Raw genomic sequence first — 21,975 nt, 5'->3', positions numbered from 1 at the left:
TGAGAGAACATGTATCAGAAAATCATGCAAGGTAGACAAGAGTACTCCTCAGTGCATGAACGCACAGGTTAACCAAGAAGCCATCACAATGTTTTTCAATAAAGTACAAATAGAGAGAAAATTTGTTAGAAATTCCACCTCTGAATTAGGTTGACAAATTATTTAATTTAATTCAATAACCCATGTTTGAGTCTATATTGTTACAACACACAAATACTAACAAACTCTTAATATTTGGTAACCAAGAAAAATACTCCTAAATCATTGTTTAAGTATTAACTTTCACCCTAACAGAAAAAATTTAATTTCCTTAGGCTAACACACAGAATAAATCTAGACTTCCATTCAGTAAGTTTTGACACAAATGAATTGAGGAAAAACATAAAGAAGTAAGGCCATAGAAATAATGAAAAATGAGACTAGATATAAAATTATAGAAAAGGTCCTTCTTTATTTGAGTAAGATGGTAAATTTTCAGAAATTCAGGGTGGGAAGGACTTTTAAGAAACAGAGGAAGAAGTAGCAAGAAGAAAAATCATGATTGGTCTGTCAAATTTTCCTGTGCCAACACATTAAAGTTTGGCTTGGTTTACTGTCTGTCACTCCACTTTGCTGTCCAGTTCTTTAACATGTATGCATCATAGTGCTTATATACTGTACACAAGTATAAATAGGAGAGTATTCAAATTGTTTATTCAATAGATCTGAATATGAATATAAAGAAACCAAAATATATAATGACTACTTAAAAAGAGAATGCTGGACAAAAAAATTGTGTGTTGACTATATGATTCCTGGGTACAGAAAACTATAATTTCAAGCATGCAATATTCCACTACTCTGTAGCTGCACTATATCTGGATTTTAATTTCACATAAAATATTTTCAAGCAAATTTATTTCATTTTAAGTATTGAGATATCACAACATTTACATGTGATGTCATGATAACAATAAGCTATCCATTGAAAAATACCTTTCCTTGTTGTATCCTTACAACATCTTGCATAAATTTTTTCTGTGGTACCAAGGCATCTCAAGATTCTCTTTAATGCCACTTATGCAATGCAAATGAGTTTTTCTCTGCTACATCTGCTGTGGTGTTTTCAGCATCATGTTTACATTGTATAACACAACTGACTACTTTAAATAATGTTGGAAGAAATGCCAAAGTTGAAGTGATGGTTTCCATGACAATATAGAAAGACTTTGTGATGAAACAAAGAGGTGATTCCCCCCAAAAAACTGAGAACTAACATCTTTTGTAAGAATGTTCAGAACAAACAAGACTGACCTTCTTGCTCTACAGAACTATAGCCATTAAAGTAATTAATGTTTTGCATTTGTACTAGCTATAATTCTTCCTTTTCTTTCCCCTGATATAGTCTGTGAGGAGAAGGTGCACTCCTCAGTCATACATAAATTTAAACAGTTGAGAACTCTGCATTTCTATTCAATGTGGGTGGGTGGAGACAAATACTGTCCTGTCCAGAATAGGCAAAGATGAGGATGCCAGTAAAAGCATAGTTTCTAAAAAAGTCAGGCAAGGGGACATGCTCACACAAAAGGGCAGCTTCTTAGCTGAGTTCATGGATTTATTCTGAGCCTGTCTGGAATGTCCTGTGAGTCCAAGAAGAGGAGCTGACCTTCCCCCTTTTCTGTTTTTCTAGCAGTGCACATGCTTCTGCTTGACATACAAGATATAACCTAAAGGAATGGTCAAAGGCACAGAGCCCTACACAAAATGTTCAATGTATAAAGAAAGTGCCTACATGTAAAAATCCAATGACATCATATCCTTTAAATTCATCTTAATGGAAAAAAATCCCTAACATCAGCTAGATAGTAAAAAAGCAACTGTGCAGGCTCAGTTTCTGTGACTGAATTTTTACCACAGGCTGACGACAAACAGGCAATAGAATATGTCTTTTACAATTCATTCTTAGTTGATGAAAAAAAAATTTATTTTTCCTTTTTTAAAATTTGAGTGCTAGGAAACACTAATTTATGGATCTGACCTTACAAGAGCTCCTGATTTAGTTTGACACATGTACTAAACTACATAGTGTACTTTATTAATAGTAAGAGAAGTGATCATTTAAACACCATGATCAAAATAATTGTTAGTACTATGGGACTAGTGAACCACTTCCCTTTTTACGTTTACTTCTGTATTTTATTGGGCAAATATTATGTATTTCGTAATATGAGAAGAAATTACACAATCCAGCAGCTTTACTGGCCATCCCTGACAACACTGACCCCAAGTATATACTTTCATCCTTGTACTTACAGCTGCCAAATTTCAGAGGGCACGAATGAGCATCCATCGGAAAATCCTCCAAGTGCATTGGACATTCAGCTTGAACTGTAAGCCTAAAAGTCAAAGTTCCACTCTTGGTTTAATTAAACTGGCAAGTCAAGAAAAATCACCTGTCAATTATTGTCAGTAAAATTGATAAAGTAGGACTTTTTTTACAGTTTTGTATTAGTGTAGTTTACATTTAGATACATTTCTGTTCTTTCACATTTAGGAGACAATAAATTAAAGTATATAAAATATGAATACAAATTACAATAATTACTATTAAAAAGTGTGTTTTACTCAGCCATTATCTACTCTGTATTTGTTAATAAGAAATTATATCTGCATATTAAAGCCCTATTTTCCAATTAACTTCATTATTAACATTTAAAATCTTAAAGAAATTATAAAAGCTCTATAATGAAAATGATTCCATTTCCCCTATGATCTCATCAACAACTGTATAAACAAAGTGCATATAAAAGTTTCATAGTGGTTCATAGGAGTTCTCCTCAAAAAAAATGCAACAATTTTGAATAAGTATCATATACTTTTTATATAGATACACAGAAGTAAATACAGAAATAGATACAAATTCCTGCAGAGATGTATCTCTTTAGAAATATCTTGTTAAGACTGAATTGTTGGCTTAATTATGAACACAAGTTGTGAATGTTAAATGACTTTTCTATATCTAAATATAATAAAGATCATAAAAAGAGTAATCATAGAAAAATTTTTATAGCGAGAGCTTCCAATTATTCCACTTCAAATAAAGGCAAAGTGGAAAAAGCAGGCATTAAGTGTGACTCATAGGAAAATTTGTCCTAATTGAGCAGAGCACATGAAGTCAACAATTTATTATGACTTAAATACTCTAAAGGAATATTTAAATAAAAGCTCATGTAATATTCTCTAAAATTGTATGCTCTGCATCTATATTTTGTTTAAAGCCTGTATTTCTGAGCATTGCCTTAAACAAATAAATGACTAAAGCATAAAGTTTTCAAAGGTACTACTACATCTGACTGTATCACAAGAATTAGAGAAAGGCAGAAGGACTCGTCAACAATTTAATTGTAGGCAATGACCATCTAATAATCCATCCTCAAGAGTTTTATTCAAAGATTAGGAATAGCACAGGACTATATTATTGTTCTTGTTAACCTCTGTAACTGAAATGTAGCATTTAACTTTTCAAATGAAATAACACCTCATATGTATGGGACATAATGTCTGCACATCTATAATGCTAGTGATAGTGCTTGATGCTTAAAAACTTCATTAAACACTAAACTTTCTATTTTACATGATTTTACTAAATTATGATTTTCTTCTTTCTTACATAATACTAGTAATTGATTTAAAAATACTAATTCATGAGAATAGTTAAATGGAATAGTTGTTAAATTAACTATTTTTCTTTCAATAATTTCATTAAAGTTTGAATCCCATGAAACTGATTCTATATGACACTTTTTGACTATAAGATGATAATTTCATATGTTTATGGTATTCGGTATGCTTAGTAAATAAAAACTGAATTCATTTTTTCTATAGAGTAGCTTCATACTTATTAGAAAATATTAAGGAAGTAAAATCTTGCTTACAAATAACAGAAAATTTTGATAGGATATCTGCTGGGATGTAAAAAGAGTAATTGTGTGCTGGAATAAATAAAATCTAAGTTATGGCATTAAAACTGTACTTAATTAAAATATATAATTAAGCATAATTAACCAAAACCATAATTTTTAATAATTAAAGCAAATTTTAAGCTTGACCACACTAACATGAACATTAAATTCATGAGTACTATTTTTGAATATTTACATATCCAAACATTGAGAAAGCATATTATGGGTATTTTAATAATCTGTTAGGGAAATGTTCAACTTTGGCTAATATTTGACAACTAGATTGAGTAGATCTTTAACATATGGGTTTCTCAGCATCAGATGCAGCACATGAAAGCCAGCCACACACCTCATTGTGTACAGCAGAGTCCCATCATCCTGGATGCGAAGCAGCTTGTTTGGCATTGTCATATTATGAGCTACTGACTTCTTCCCATTGTGAAAGAAGGTATCTGGAGTCCAGATTTTGCTAGCCATTAAATTGTTAAGTCGAAGGATATTCATAGGTCCTTTAAATTTTAAACGTTCATCTTTCCATTTTTGTCTAAAGAAAACATCTATTGTGTATTCCTGAAATACAAAATGGCATTTCCTTTGAAAAGAGTAAATGTTTTAGATATAATAAGACATTATAAAATTCCAACAAAATAATGTTCTAAGTAGTTTACAAGGACATCTATATTGACAGAAGTAATTTTTCATCAGAAAGATCTTTTTAGCTCAATAATAAATATTTCTTCTTACAATTTGGATGAGCTGTATGTATTTACACAGTTACCTACATATTCTTGTGAAAGAAGAGAATACATTTATTTTATCTGGCTTCTTTCAAGTTGAACAAGTCTTAAGCAAAATGCTCTACTGCACAGCTTAAAACTGGTAATAAAGGGTATATGCTAGGGGAATGTCTGGATGGATTGTTTTAAGGAAGGTATCTCAAGAAAAAAATGAGCAGATAGCCTTCCCAATAACAAAAAATAAATGAACAAATAATCTAAAAATAAAGAGAACAAAACAACTTCTAGGCACACGGCCAGATCTGTATGAGTCATCATTCCCTGTTGTCAAAGAAACTGTAGGGTATACTTTTTTTATCTTAAAAAATAGCGAGATATGTCAATAGCCAAAAAATGTGTTAGGGAATAATAATTTCAATAAAGTTTGTTTATGAAATTAGTTGTAGTACAAGAGCTTTGTCAAGTTCTTAGACCACTTAAATTCCAAATATTTTTCAAGTAAACTACTTCACATAAAATGTCCTTTAAAATATTCATACAAACCAACTGTATATCTCTGTTATAATTTTCCAATCCTTTAATTTAGCTAAACTTCTCTCCCTCTTCCTTTCTTCTTCCTTTCTCTGTCTCTGATTCTCAAGAGAATCTATGCAATTTAGATGAGACATACAATTCACAACACTAAATTAATACTGCCAATTTATTGCACATTAGAATTTTTATCAATATGTGTTTGTGCAAAACGTTAGAAATAATTTAATGTTCAATTGCACACCTGAAATTAGAAATTCACAAATTTTGAGCACAAAACCAGTCATCATATGCTTCAAAATACTCCTCAGCAATCAGCAATTCCATTAAACTAAAATAGTTTTTATAAAAAAAAGACATTAATGATGCCGTAATATGAAAATTTCATATCATATGTACAAATCTGAATCAATTCTATCCCCACTGATCCATCAAAATTTGAATGGGTAATGATAATAAGAAGTGTAAACCACAGATAATGGCACACAAGTAGGAGGTGAACACTAGGCAAAGGCTATGTCTCTAATACTTTGGAGAAAAATTCAAAAATCCAATCTACAGTCTAGTTATTTACTGTGGTATTTACTGTGGTCTAGTTATTTACTGTGTAATATTTAATTCCATCTAAATGAAATGCAAATAGAAAAATTTTGTTAAAAGATGAATCTTTGCACTATTATAAGATTTTATGAAAGCATTTCTTTCCAACAATGGTCCCTCAAATTCCAGACTAATCCATGTGCATTTATTTTTCCAGGCAAACTGAAGACATTTTAAAACTTTTTAGAAAACTTCAAATTCAATTTTTCCATTTCTGAAAGATTTGAATAAGTTTTATCTGTTTCAGAAACCATTGATGTGGCTAGAGACCTAGCACATAGCAGGTATTCAAAGTTTACAAACAGACAGTCTCAGGGTCTTTTCTGAAAACTTGTTTTCATACACATTATTTGTTTCTGAATCCTCACTGTGTCCCACGTGGACCCAGCCAGTCTATGCAACACGATCTGTGTCTTTATCTCCCACTCCCACAAGATTAATGTTCTAGACAACTTTAAAAGTCCACACACTCCCTGCCATTCCCCAAACACAGCAAATCCTCCACCTGCTTGGCTACATCCAGCTCCTTTAACACCTAGAATAAGCAAAGCTCTCCATAACTGCAAGCTTATTCTTCTTGCGTGGCTGGTGGTATGGCTCAAGTGGAATAATACCTGCATATCAAGTTCAAGGCCCTGGGTTCAAACTCCAGTATCAACAAATCGAAAAGATTTTTTCTTTTTTTTTGCAATGACATGTTTGCTTCTCTGCTTCCCTAGTAGTTTGCAAATCTTCAAAAAAGGACCATGGCTTTCATTTGTGCTCTATTTTATTTTGTTTCCAGACACAAATAAAAGAATGTTACAAGAGCCCTCACTCTCAATTACATTCCCCTAATCCCTGAAGGAAGAATTATCTTGGGTTTTTCCTAAACATGCACTTACAAATTAACTACATAAAGAAATGTATTGAGCCACAGGTTTCAAACATTTATGTAAGTACTATCATGTTATATATAGTCTTCAGAAAATTATACTTTGTAGTTACTTTGTTGGGGCTTATTCATAGCAATATCTCTAACACTTTGATTCATTTTCTCAGCTGTAGTGCTGAGACTATTTTATAATATTGTCATCTTTTTTCCTTGTTCTATATTTTCTCTTCTTCCAGTTTGTCATAAGCCATCTTGTTATGAATAGTCTGGTTCAACACTTTCCTGTAGAAAGGTATGAGAGTTACTCTAGACCAGAGGTCAGCAATCTTTTCCTGTAAGGGGCCAATTAGTTAACATTTTAGTATTTATGGGAGTTGAAATGAGGATCACAGCTATCATCTCTGATCTTATAATGCATAACCAAGCATAAACAATATCTAAGTTTATGAGCATGGTATGTTCCAAAGAAAAGTTATTTTGGGCAGCTGAGAAGATTTGGCCACAGGGGTAGAATAGGCTAGTGGAAGTACTGTAATTTATTGTATGCTCATGTTTAAATTAAAAGATAGTGTCAAACTGAAAACATTTATAGTCTCACTAGCAGTGATAAACTTTGTTTTCTATAGTTTGATCTAGACAGAATATGTCATATCAGCCATGGAGGAAAAGGATTCACAGTTCTACCATGTAGATTTTTGTTAACTTATGATATTTAAAACATTTTTGTATGTTTATTTAAAATTCCACTGGACCTTTTCATGAACTATCTGTTTGTTTCACTTACTCTTCTTTTAGATTGTTTGTTTCTGATTGAGATATGGAAGTACCTTTATATTCCATATACTAATACTTTCTGAAGGGATATACAACTCCATAAAGATTGTCATAAAGATATATAAAATATTAAAAATATATTCCTGCATATTATGGTTTCACATTTAGGATTTTCATCTACTTGTATTTATTGTGTATATGAGATAAAGGCCCAACTTGATTTCTTTTCAAAATGGAAATGATAGCACTGTTCACCTACTGATCCATGACAGGTAACATTATTTCTATCACATGGCTAGTGTTCCTATAGTTATGGAGCTGTCTCTGATTATTGATATTTTTTTCCAATTTTTGTCTACCCCTGAAATAATTTCAAAATCATTCAGTATTTTCATTATTATATAGTTGCAGATACTTTGTAATTTCTGTCATGGCTTTTCTTTTTCTTTACATAGAAGAATTGGAAACTGCAAACTGTGTTTTTACATTTTGAATGTATTGATTTATTTTAGATTTGTCATTGCCATTGTATTTGTCAATGATTTTAAATTTTACAGCATTTGTAATTTAAGAATATGTAATATAAGATAAAAATTATTTATGTTATTGAGAATCTGAGACTTTTTGTTGCTGAATCTAGCCATTTCTATCTTTTATGATAACTCAGCTCACTTACATTTATTGTAATTAGAAATATTAGACATGCTCCCAGGTTATGTCATTTTTAGTGGTAAAAATTAGAATGATGGGAACAGAAGAGATAATAGAAGAAATCTAGAGTCTTTATTATTAATTGATGAAAACATAGGAAGAACTCAAGAAAATTATGGAAGAGTAACCATAAAAGAACAAACACACAAATACACACACATACACATACGTGCACACAGTATAGAGGGAAAGTATTAACTCACAGAAAATCTGAGAAGCATGTAAATATTAACAGTATCAAATAGTGTGGAAAGGTAATGAAAGCTTAGGACTGGAAAGTGTGAAAGCCAGAATGCAAAGAGCACATAAATTTCAAGTCAGTGAAGTTTACTTTCCATGATTCCTGAATTTGCACATGCCGGGATGGAAAATCAGAGTTTAACCAGTAAAATGTGGAGACTAACAAATATTAATTAGTTATTGTGATGTTAAAAAAATATAAAATTTAATAGTTTAAAATAACAACCATTCTTTCTGGGTTTTTTGTTTTGTTTTTTCATATCCAAGAAAAACCTGTGAAACAATCATTCTTTATTGGGTCTGAAGTCATGAGGCTGCTTTTACTTATCTCACCAGTGCTCAGATTTGATTGTATCTGGATTTGCTCATCCATCTGTAGGCTAGATGGCCACTGACTGATCTAGACTGCCATCCTGTAGGATCACAGGGACAACATAGCTTGGCTCCAGGTATTTTTAATCCTTTTCCAAGAACCACTAACTAGCCTGGGCTTGTCTTTCTCATGACAATGACAGAAGCACAAAAGAACAAACTTCAGTAAAGAAGTCACTTTCAGGCTATTGTTTGTAAAATGTCTTAATATCACACTGACCAAAGCAATTCACATGACTGAATTGACTGACAAGTGGTTTAGAAGGTGAACATACTCTCAGTGGGTGGGCACTACAAAGGTAAGTGGGAAAAGAAATGATGTCAGAAGGGGCTAGTAGACCCTATTTATGGCCTCTATACTAGCCCTCTGTAAGAGAAAACTAAAAGATATTGTTAAATGAATACAGCATTTGAAGACATTTGAAATTTAAATGAAAGTCACAAGAATCTAGTTGCAGGGAAGCTAGTAGGTCATAAACTGGTAAATATTACCATGACCAACTGCATCATACCTAAATTACAACCAAGCCTATAAGCAGAAGCAGTGGTTCACATATTTGGGTATATATATCCATTTAGGTATAGAAAGAAAATACTAGAGTTGTGCTTTTTATATAGAACTTTTAGGTAAACATAACAGTAAAGCTTTACTAAAAGATGATATGTATTTCATATAAGATAATGTGACATTGGCTTACTGACTTTGTCCACAGGTAAATTAAAATCATGTTGTGGGGTTGAGGGCTTAGTTCAAGTGCTACAGTGCCGGCCTCACAATTGTGAGGCCCTGAATTCAAACCTCAATACCACACACACACAAAAATAACATATAATTGCTGAGTGATGGATGTTTCATTCATTTGAGCTCAGTGGACCATGACCATTTAAATGAATTTATAATACCTACTTTTGATTAAACTACCTCAGTGACAATAGGAAAAGGCTTTAGAAGATTATGATTAAGACATCATGCAAGAAAACAATAATTGCACACAAGTGGAAAACAAGAGAAAGAGAAACCACTTCTATGCCTAATGTGGCCTTTGCATTAGCCACATAAAGAATGGCGAGCTCTACCATGTGAGAGGCTCTGGGAGCAAAATCTGTCACCGCACTGATCACAAAGGTTGATACCACTGATCTGACTGTAAGAGGAAGGGACCCTTTCCTCCCTTACTGCTCCATGTGCATCCCCCCTGCCAAAGCTGAGTGCTGGATGGAAGAGAACAACCTTCCCAGATAGAAGAGGACCCTTATTCTCTAGTCAAGGGTATAGGAGTGTCTGTACTCTTCTGGTAGGACCTTCAAACTTGCTGGCAAGAAAGAATGATGAGCTCTAAAACATTTTGTGAAAGCAAATTTATAATTACTGATGAGGCTATTAAAAATAAAGGTTGACATGCATTGTTTTTAATGATATGCTTCATTTTAAGCATTAGTTAATGATAGCATAAGGCCATTGCAAATAGCAAGTATTTTAAAAATTTAACATCCATAATGTGAAGACAAATATCTAAAATTGGTGGTTGAATTTTGAAAGAATGATCACTGTAACTCAGTAAAATCAATAGCCAGTGATGTGTTTTTTAAATTTGAATTAATTATTGTTCAGCTATCAGAGCTGAAGGCTTCTGCTTTCTACATTAGAAAAGCAAGGAAACATTTCAATCATATATTTATTGCATATTTACTAAGAACAATATTTCCAAATGAATTTTTATATAAATGTTTTAAATACATATTCTCTATATTTGAGTAGAATATTCTTAAAGATTTCCTTAAAATTATGTTTCCCATGAGTATATACTAATACACTAATTATTTGATCTTTATTTTACTAGAAAAAATTTAAAATGTATGAAACAGGGTTACTTCATGCAAATTACAAATGCACAAATGGAAATCCTAAGAGAAATAAGTAATGACAAGAATAACTACACAGTCAGAGAAAACACATACAACTGTAGAAATATCAGGTCATTGCTGCGATCACTGATCAGATCACAAATCAGACATGTGCTCCAAAGCTGATGGGCAAGGCAAAATTTACTTAAGCGATGTTAGCCAGGATCAGAAGATCAAAAATCACATGCTCTCCCTCATATGTGATTACAGACCCAAAACAAATACAGTAATGGTATTGGACATGGGTCACACACTAAGGGGAGAACACACATTGGAAGAATAGGGAAATGGAAGGAAACCTAAATTTTGAATGTGGTTGATGTGCTCACTGTAGAGCACATAGTGGCAGAGGCTACTATGGTAAGGTGACCAGGAAATAGCAGAGGTCTGGTAGGGATGATCCAATGTGGGCTTCAATACACAAGTGCATGGAAATGATGCTAGGAATCTCTCTGTATAGCTATCTTTACTTCAAACTAGCAAAAATGCCATATCTTTCTTATTATCTCCTATGTTTTCTCTTCATTAAATCAGAGAACAAGAAGGCAGAACAGGCTCTGCCTTGAAAGCAGGTGGGGACAGGGGGAGGGAGGGACAAACAATGTATACACATGTAAGTAAATTAAAAAACATTAAAATAAAAGAAAGAAAAAAATTAAAATAAAATAATTAACTTCTGCAGAAGGGTAGTGCCTCTGACAAGCCAGGACAAGCCAGGTAAGTGTCAAGTCAGCACACACAGTGGGGTGAAAAAAACCACCTCAGTTTTTATCCCTAACACAGGACTGCCCCTTGCTCCCACAGAGGTTCACAGTCTTCACAACTGACTCAAGTTGAGGCCTAGGGGAGGGCATCGAGGAAGAGCAGATGTACTTGCAGAGAATGGACATGAGATTTACTTTGGTTGGTGTACTCAAAGTCAAAGAGATAACTCATGAGGAGGGAATTCTAGGACTCCAGAGAAACTGGAGCCTGAAATGACTGTCTCACCTGAAATGGTAGCTCCAAGTATATAATTAACCCATGAGTCAAGGAGGCCTAGGAGCAGAGATTTCTTTGGACAATGATAATCCTAAGAGTAGAAGTTTGAAATTTGGGGCATCCCGTGACAATTCTCTGCTTCATGGCCGAAACTTTACAGCCAGGCAACGTGCCAATGAGCACATAGACAACTGAGAAAATAAGCTAATATCCACATAATGACAGACATAGTATGATACTGGGGGAACACAGAGTCAAACCCATGAACCTGAGATTAAGTATCTCATGCTCTACCAACTAAGCTAGCTTTTCTACAGAAAAGACCCCAATTTAGTTGATTCTCACAAAACTAAAACACAAAATTAGTAAGAAATGAACAAACAAAAGCCACAAGGAGATACTATGTACATCTATCCTAACACCTAGGTACAGGAGAAGTGCAATTATGGAGTGAAACTGAAGGGTAAAACAAACATAACATATATACACAGTGGAGTATTAGTCAGCCATAAGGGAGAAAATGAACTTATATCATTTGTAAGAAAATGGATGGAACTGGAGATCATCATGTAAGTTAGATAAGCCAGATGCAGAAAGATAAATATCACATATTGTTTTTTAACATATGTGGAATCTAGACCAAAATTAATAACAATAACTATAACAATAATAATAATATGACATGACTGTAACTGGGGCACTGCTAGTGGATTGAGGGGGGGAAGGAGAGGGTGATGGGGTGAAAATGACTAAAGTCATATGTATGCATGAAAATACCACTAACAACTGTACAAAAGGGGGAAGGAAGGATAAAAAGGATAAGGAGTAAATGTGATCAAAGAACATCATATGGATATAGGAAAACATCAAAAAAGAAATGAAGAGTTGAAGACCCATACACTCCAAGATTTGAAAATTCCTTATAGGAAATTTAATCTACCTTCCTCTTTTTATAGGGTAGTCATAGATGAATTCAGTGAGTTTCCTTCTTTCAAGCTTGCTAAGGGCAGAACCCAAACAAGGATGAAGTTTAAGTCCAATGTTTTTATCATCACTAAAGTTCTCCACTTAAACAGAAAACTCCATTAGTGTTGTTTCCACAATACTTACTGCCAACAAGGAAATCACTCTTTTCTGCACAGCCTATTAAATAAATATGCTTTCAAGGACACATTAATGTAGTGAAGACAGAATATTCTTTAATGCCTATTTTAATTATAAGTCAATGCTTGCAGCCAGTTTCTGAAGAATTATATCTGCTCTCTGAAGCACAACTGAAATGCAGGACTGATCTTGGAGTGATTTCTTGTTGACTTTGATTTACTAAATGTATTTAAAAGTCCTAAATTTGTTTCATTATACCCTTCATGCTAATAAAGGCTAGTCTCTCCTGAGTAAATTCCAATCAGTGTGTTTCTCCTATAATGAAGAAAAATGTGGTTTATGAAGCAGGTATGAAGCAATTAAATAAACAACACCCTTGGAATATATAAGAATAGTTAAGCTCAAAGACTTCAGTTGATATTTAAAGCAAGGAACATAAAAAATTTAATACAGTAATAGCATTGCAAAAGTTGCAAAACAGTGGAACACTTAGCAGATCAGCAGAATGCCAATAAAACCAATTAGTACAAGATTATAAAGCCCTATTATACAAAGAAGCTCAAACAGAAACGCAAAACAACACAGCTACTGCATATTCTAACCACTGTGAAGCTGAGATATTTGGGCTTTAGTGTTGGACATAGTGGCAAGAAAAGTCTCACTAACCAATTAGAAACTGATACTAAAGAGTCATCCTACCAGCATATTGTTAAAGCATATTTAATGAAAGTATTCAGAAGGACTTAAAGTTATAATATGTAAGTAGGAATTCATTTTGGTACAATTTATATCATTTAAAATTTATACTAACCATTAAATGTGCAAAACGATTTCTATTCCACAGGTAAGAAATACTTCAGGAGCAACATTCAAAACGTTTTTGAAAAATCAACATTTCAACTCAAACTCTGTATTTCCAAACATCATGTTCTTTTTACTATACCATGCATAAAAACAACCCTTGGAGGCAGGGTCTAAAAGCAAAACTTTCTTCTTTTGTAGCCCATTAAAGGGACACCAGTCAGGGATTATGGAACTGTAACTGGAATTGGAGAATCTCTGGATAGTCTCTTCAAGCAACTGGTGTTGCTTGAAGAAAACTGAATATCCACATACAAAAACTGAGACCAGACCTTTCTCTTAAGTAAAGGACTATAATATTGTGTTGTAGGTAGAAAATTTTTGAGAGTGGATTTAAGTATTCTTAGTACAAAAAGTAACTATACAAAATGAAGGATAGATTAATTTGCTTGACTCTTCCTTATAAATTAACTTCTTTCTTATAAGTATACAAAGAAATCATGTAATATACTTTAAATATATGCATTGAGAAAAATGTCTTCTTCTTACATTCAAAACTCATGGGGCACAAGATTAAAGGATAAAACAATAATAAATTGAAACAGATGCTAAAAGCAGCCTGTTAAATTTGGTAGATCAGGGCACTTGACCTTGAGTAGGTTATTTAATCTCTCATTATTTCAGTTGACTTATCTGAAAAATAATGACAATAATAGAAACTACTTACTAGGACACTTAGAAGGATATAACGAGATAATATATGAAAAGTTTTGAGAAAACAGTTTGGACAGCAGGAACTACCTTCCTCAACACATTGTATAAATCACTTTCAAAGGATCCCTCCCCCCTCCTTTCATACTAGCAAATGGTAACAGACAATGGAGAGACATCAATAGCAAATGGTCACAAAGTAAAGTGCTAGAGGCAGAGAGTCTAGTAAGATTCCCCAAGAGAATGCCAGCAGAGAATAAGCCACCTTGATGTTTTTGCTGACTATATAATAGAAAAATTACTGCGAAGACATCACAAACATGCCCCATGAAAGCACCAGCATTTAGATACAATTTATCTGCAATACAAATGGCATTGATTGGCAAGAGAGAATGATTAATAGAACCAGGTAAGTCAAAAAAGATAAATGCCCTTTTTGCTAATCTCTCTTCCCTTTGCCTTAATTCTGGAAAATTCAGAAAGAGGAGAAGAAGTATAGATCTTGGCTGATCACCTATGGCACATCCCTCATCTGTGAACCAGGCCAAGAAAAGGGGAGAGAATCTAAAAGGCAGAAGGGATTGATGCATAGATTCCGCAAGACTGGACTCTTCAAGTTATAGGATGCACCAAGATATTGTCATGATATGGGGAAGAGAGTTCCAAAGAATACAGTGTTGCTGAATTTGGTCAGTTGCACTTCTAAAGTCCTTGGAATGAAGTCTGAACACACTTACAACCTCCAAGGCCTTTCTGCACTTTTCCTCCCTTTTTTCTCTAGCCTTGTGTCCAGCAACTCCCTCAACACATACACAGGGTCTCTGATGTGCCACGCTCCATATTCCTATGTAAACTCATTGATCTCTGCTGAAGTCACTCTTCTTTATCAGCTCCCTATATCTGGTCAACTTTTACTCCACACCGGGAACAAGGTTCCCAATGCCTTCCTCCATGTTGTGTCACCAGCATTTAAGGAACTTCCTGGAACACAAGAAATACACAATAATCCATCCATGAATAAATGAGAGTAGTCACTGGAAATTAAACGCAGTAATAAGGATTCTGAACCATGAAGCCTTTAACTGGACATAAGACAAAGGCATTAGCAGAAATAGGTGCTAAAAAAAGCTCTCTGGTATCCTGTAGTTATGTGATAACCTGCACACAATACCCTAAATCCTTCCATTCACTGATGTGGAGTATCCTCTATATGTGAGTATTTGCATACTGTGTCTGTGTAACCTTGTTAAACTACATCATAGTAAGCTTTTTTTCTGCATAATAGTTGTATTTTTAAGAATGTGAATACACATCAAAAAAGCCAATACAATAATAAGTTCCCTGGTACCAGAAATCAACTATATTTTAAAGTTTCATTTGGACATACTTCAATCTCTTTTTGGGATCAATTAGCTAAAACACCCTTCATAACCTGACTCAGATCTTTTCTAATCCATCTCATACTAAATTCCTGAAAGCATTCAAGGCTCCAGTTATAGTGAACCTTTACATTTCACTAAACTCAATATGCTCTTCTAGTTTATGCTAAAACACTCTCTATCCATTATAAAACTGGCCAATCCTTTATACTCCACAGCTATCTTTTTTTCCTATAAACTTTTGCAAATTATGGATCCTTCATCCATATCCCCTCAGCTACCATACTCATCCATAAATATTTTTTTAAAAAGCATTTCCATACTGCTATAGAGTTAATGAGTTTTCTTAGCTGTCCCCCCACCAAATTGTGAGCAATTTGAGGGCAATCACAGGTTATACTATGCACGAGCTCCCAGCTCTGTAACAGAGACAATATCTACTTTGTAAATCATTTTCAAATGCAGACACAGCCATGCCTTCTAGTAGTCCAGACTGCAGCAAAGCAGAAAGATATGTAAAGACTTTTGCAATCCACCATGCAATGTTGAAAAAATGTATATGAAAAGAAGGAATGACAATTTGGAGTAACTTAAAAAAGACAGTAAAGAAAATGAAATTTAAGCTTGGTCTTGAATACATAAAAAATCTCCATTTGGCAAAGGAAGAGAGAAAGAAAACAAGAACTGGGAAAACATGCAAGGCCAGGGAGCAGTTAAAGATAATGGCATGTTCTGAGAACAGTGAGCAGTTCAATGCAATCTTTAAAAATAAAAGCTTCTCTGAGAGTTATAATGCCTTAAAACTGCTGCCCTGTCTCACCTTCTTCCTCAACCACACTGCTTAAAAATGTTACCTCCACTCTCCACTCTTTCTCCACTTCCTTACTTCCCACATGCCTCCACCCACTGCAATCTGGTTGCTTTTACCATGATCAGCAAACACCTCTTGGTTCTTAATCTAATGACATATTTAAATATTTTATTGGCTTTACAGTAATAAAGGACATTGTTATTGTCTCACTACTTTTGCAGTACTCTCCTTTATTGATATTCTTAATATCATACTCTCCTGGCATTTTGGAAAACCACTGGAACAATTACAATAATGGGATCTAAGACCTCCCCTTGCCCATCAGTCTTCCATCCCATTATTTTGGTGAAGTTTTGCTGTGGGTTAAACCTGGGGGTTCCTGCAATATGACCTTTAGTATAAGATTTCCATCTTGGCAGAAGGCTGTGATACAGATATATGACTATTGTACACCTTTACATCTGTTAAGAAACAAAATACTGTGATCTGGGAGTTTTGTTGTTTAGGATCAAGGCACAGTCTAGCTCAGAAAAGGAAATCGCCTTTCATTTTGACAGACATCCATGGTTATTCCTTTGCTCTGGAACCTTTTAAATTCTCATTCTGTTCTTTAAAGATTAGTGTTCCAAGGTTTCTGTAAAGGTTTAAGGACCATTTTATTCTAGACTCTTCTCTTGAACAATGGTTTATATGCTTGTAGTTCCAACTACCATTAAATGACTTGTAACCATTTCCACTCTAAATCCTTTTTGTTCTAGACTACAGCTGCTCCCTAGACATCTCCCAGTAAATAAACCCTAGCTTGATATGTCCCACAACACAAATATTCATCCCCAAAGCAACAAAACTGAAGCAAACAAAAACTTTAACTACTGTGTGTTATATCCTCATGAGTGGTATCACCATCCACCCAATCCCCCAAACTTTCATTCTGTATTTCTTCTTCAAACCTACCTCCAACAGATCACCACATCTTGTCAATTCTACAAGAGGGAAATCTTTTAAATCATTTCAGATCTTTCCATCTTCATGCCACTATCTTGGTCCAGTTCATAATCACCTCCTGCCTGGAATATCACAGCTTTTTAGCTAATTTTTCTTTATCCTATCCTTTAATATGTACTATTAGACTGTAGAAAATCTAATCCTGCACATACCCTATATCTGCTCCCTAATTCCCCATCAACCTTATAATAGCTCTATGTTGCACTCAGCAAAGTCAAATACTAACCTATGAACATGCAGATTTTCATGCCCCACAATTGACAATTTTAAGTCCATGTTCATAGAAACAACTAGTGTAACGTATGCTTCAAGTGATAGGTTGTATGAATCACATTTTAAGAATCACCTTTAAAGATTTTATGAAGAGTCTGGAAAATATTTGTTGAGTGAGTGAATGAATGTCCTCTGTGTCAAATTCCTAACCTTCCAATTATCAATAACCATCCAAAAACAAGTTTCCTCCTTTTTTTTGGTAGAACTGAAGTTTGAACTCAGGGATTCATTCTTACAAAATAGGTGCTCCACCACTTGTACCACACCTCTGGACTATTTTACTCTGGTTATTTTGGAGATGGGGGGTCTCATAAACTATTTGCCTGGCTGGCTTGGATCCAAGATTCTCCTGATCTCAGCCTCTTAAGTAGCTAGGATTACTGGTGTGAGCCACTGGTACCAGCTTCCTAGTCATTAAATCTCTCATTGATGTTAACTACTGAACTATGCAATATTCCAGTAGCCTCTTAGGATTTAAGAGATAATACTCTCTTGGTTTGCACAGAAGGAGAGAAGTACTAAACAAAAAGATCAATACAATCAATAAGCCAAGTTCACACTTGCCTGATTTCTCATTTCTTGATGACCTAAAGGTAAACCCTGGATCATAAATCTCAATAGTACTTTGAAGTTGCTATTGTTCACATTCGAACCCTAACATTTAGCAAGAGATAGCCATCTGGGCTGAGGTTCTTAGTGTAAGTTTGGGTCCAATAATTAATAGTTGTACCAGTTATGTCTAAAAAATATACACATACCGTGAAAACTAATATAGAAAAATATATCTTATATAGAAACCCAGGAGAAAAGAAAAAAAAGAGTTGGTAACTGCTATAAAGCACATGCCTACCACAAAGCTTGTCAGCTGTCAGCTCCTTGTACATTCCACAGTTTAATTATTTTCTTACTCATGAAATTTTTAAATAAAGAATTTTAACCTAATTGCAGACACTGTAATTAGAATCTGTAGATGTAAAACTTTCTTTGGACAATTACACTAAGCTAATGATTCTGTGAGAGCATCATGTGCATGCTGTGTGTGTGGTGTGTTCTTTGGTTCTTAATTCTTTTTGCTATGCTGCTTTTCCTCTCAGGCTAATGTCACAACAAATCTCCATCACCAACCTGAACAGGAGAACTTAGGCATTTAGGTTTTTCTACAGTATATGCACACTGCATAGAATAAGAGTGTGCCCTCTAAGCTACTAAAAGTGAAATTAAATTTATGCTGTACTTTTTCCCATGAACACACAGCTTTGTCATCTTATCTTCTTTTACTTGCAGGTGATAATATGGATGCTTTCCTGTCCCATCCGATCATATTTGCTTCTATTCAGAGTGTCACAGGCACTCTATACTCAATATAAATTCAAACCTTAGGTCATTACTTTTCTTACTTTCCAGCAAAAGTATCAGGATTGAAAATACTTCACCTGGCCATAATGAAGGCAGAATCATTTCTCTTCACAAAATGTGTATGTTTTTAATTGGCTCTATCTTCCCTAGTAGACTTAGAATATGAGTATGCATGCTTACATGTATCTGTGTTACATGAGTATATTATTAAGGCTATTCAACACTAATTTTCCTCGGTTTCATCTTTCTTCTCTTGATTTGGACAAATATCAGACAGAACTTGTTAAGTGATCAAAGAATCTGCTGGTCTTCACTGTATACACCCTTATGTACTTATTATTATAAGTACAAATGCTCAGTGTATTGTCTTTCATCTCTAAACATACCCTCCTTTTTCTTCTTAGTGACACAGTAGATGGGTCCTTTCTCAGCTCGTGTCCATAGATGGTTCTGGAAGGATTCTCCAATGACATAGCCAAATTACAGAGCTATTCTTTCTGCTTCTCTTTCTGGGTCAGGCACAGTCTTCTTTGGCACAGCTTCAAAGTACTGGCATGCTATGATATTTCAGTCACCAAGAAGGATATTCCTAGGGACAGATTCAGCATGCCCCCTCACATGTTTCTTCACCACCGATAGCTACAGGTTCCTGGAGCTGCTGCACCCCCTCTTCTATGGTCTGAACTCACTGGCCTTGGGGAAAGGGTACTCATCCAAGCCATCAATCCCCAAGAAGTGAATACTGCTTTTGCATTTTGTAATTCTATATTACTTCATATTTTTGGTCTTCCTTTACCCTGCTCATTGTTTAACCATATTTAACTAATTAATGCTTTTTATTACATGTTCCCTGTTCAAATTTCTGTTAAAGATTCTGTCCTCTGACTGAACTCAGATGACATATATAGTATGTTCCAATTTGTGCTTCTGAGATTCATGAGACGTCCTCAGAACAACATTGGTATGTCTGTGTAAGCAAGGTGAACAAAAGTGGACATGAAGTAGGAAATCTGACATGACCAAAGAAACATTAGAGGAGTGTTTTAGGCTCGGTGAATTAAAGTAAGTGTAGCATTAGGGAAAATGTCTATGGTCTTCAAGCCTTTCAACCTTATGGGGATTTTGAATTCAAATTTCATTCTGGGTAATGTTTCCATACACAGGCATGCCCATGCACAAACAAACACACACAGACACACACACTCACACACATATGCTCCAGAACACACTTAAAAACCTGAGGAGTCAAGGTGATTGATGTTTTTGTTTAAATGTTGTCAACTATAGTTTTGCTAAACTCAATTCCATTTATATATAGTTGGGAATGTGAACACATTTTAATGTTTGTCGTAGTATACAGTAGGGTCCCCCCAACAACAAAGTTCATCTTGAGTCTGCTAAAAAGGTTTTAAGAGTTTTGGATTTAATTCACTGATGAGACCAGAGTTTGGAGCAAACTTCGGATAAGGGATTATTTTTAATTTGTTCTGTTGCTAATGACTGTTTACCAAACACTGACTTTTTAAATGTATATTAGTTATTCCAAAGAATGATCAAAACAAAGAGAGGTAGAAGATTAATCTTCTTCATCATTACTAACAGAAAACAAATCTTCACACATTTTTTCCAAAATGATGACCTGAGTTTTTCTTAAATCCCCAAATATATATATATATATATATATATATATATATATACAAAATATTATATTTTTCAGATTTTTAGGTGAAATTATTCACTTTTTAAAAAAGATTTAAAAAAATTCAACATGGTAACTGTTACTACAAATATTCACAACATACACATGAAAAGCTATAGCTTTATTAACTTATCATATTTTAGGTTCTCATATTATTTGCCTTTTTGTTTTGGCTGACAATAAGACACCAGACATAGCCATACAAGCAGCATCATTTCTATAAACTTCAGCTAATTTTTCAATGTACTGCTGGGTAAAATTCTGCATCTCCCCACTTGGTCCTATATAAAATTCTCACTGTTTATTATGTGTTTATTCTCACTGTGTCTGTCTAATATTTTGAAATCTTTACTAAGACAATCTGCAGTAAAAAAGGAACACTTAAGATTATTTCATAACTATCAATAGCATCAATAGTGCTTGGATTATGTTTTGTACTCTTGCTATATATGTCTTTGCCATCATCTCGTGGTCCTGTCCACTTCTATTGACCTATGGGAGAAGATGACTCAAGATTTCAGGTCACAGTTTGGGAGGATGGAGCTCAGTGGTAGAAACTGGTCTAGTGTGTGTAAGGCCCTAGGTTCAATCCCCAACATCACACACAGAAAAAATCATATCAGTGCAATGAAGAGAGGAAGATTATATTGAATGATATGCTTTTCTCCTTTTGTTCCAAAACTGTGGATAAGACCCAGAGCTATAGTGATGAGGGACTAATTTGGAGGTGGGGAGAGGACTGGAAGTACTGGTGTTTGAACTCAGGGCCTCACATTTGCTAGGCAAGTTCTCTACCACTTGGGCCATGCTTCTAGCCCTTTTTGATTCCGGTTATTTTTCAGAGAGGGTCTCCTTTTTGCCCATGCCTGGTTTAGGTCATAATCCTCCTACCAATGCCTCCCACATATATCAAACCACAGAGGTGAACTACCATACTCAGATTGTTTATTGAGATGGGGTCTCATTAACTTTCCAGGATTAGCCTCAAGCTGCAATCCTCCCAACATGATCCACTCCTGAGTAGATAGGATTGCAGGCACGAGCCACTGCAACTGGATTTAAATCTTCATACTATAAATTTTAAAGAAGTTTAAAGAACTGACAGTATTTATTATGAACCACTTTCTGGATCCTTCCAGAGTGTGTTTGTGATGGAAAGAAAAGCAGTTT

General features: G+C 34.4%; 1 protein-coding gene across 6 annotated transcripts in view; it reads right to left on the bottom strand.

Annotated features, from left to right (window-relative positions):
• Positions 1 to 21,975, bottom strand: part of Gabra2 (gamma-aminobutyric acid type A receptor subunit alpha2) — a 166,268-nt gene that overhangs the window by 56,927 nt on the left and 87,366 nt on the right. For all 6 annotated transcript variants that reach the window (XM_074042327.1, XM_074042322.1, XM_074042326.1 and 3 more), the window contains exons 5-6: positions 4,291 to 4,511; positions 2,293 to 2,375 (exon numbers count right to left, since the gene is read on the bottom strand). In XM_074042327.1, the coding sequence (XP_073898428.1) occupies positions 2,293 to 2,375; positions 4,291 to 4,511 (304 nt within the window). The remainder of the gene's footprint in view (positions 1 to 2,292; positions 2,376 to 4,290; positions 4,512 to 21,975) is intronic.

Source organism: Castor canadensis, chromosome 9 (assembly GCF_047511655.1).
Source record: "Castor canadensis chromosome 9, mCasCan1.hap1v2, whole genome shotgun sequence".
NCBI classification, from domain to species: Eukaryota; Metazoa; Chordata; class Mammalia; order Rodentia; family Castoridae; genus Castor; species Castor canadensis.
This window is presented reverse-complemented; position numbering and strand designations above follow the sequence as displayed.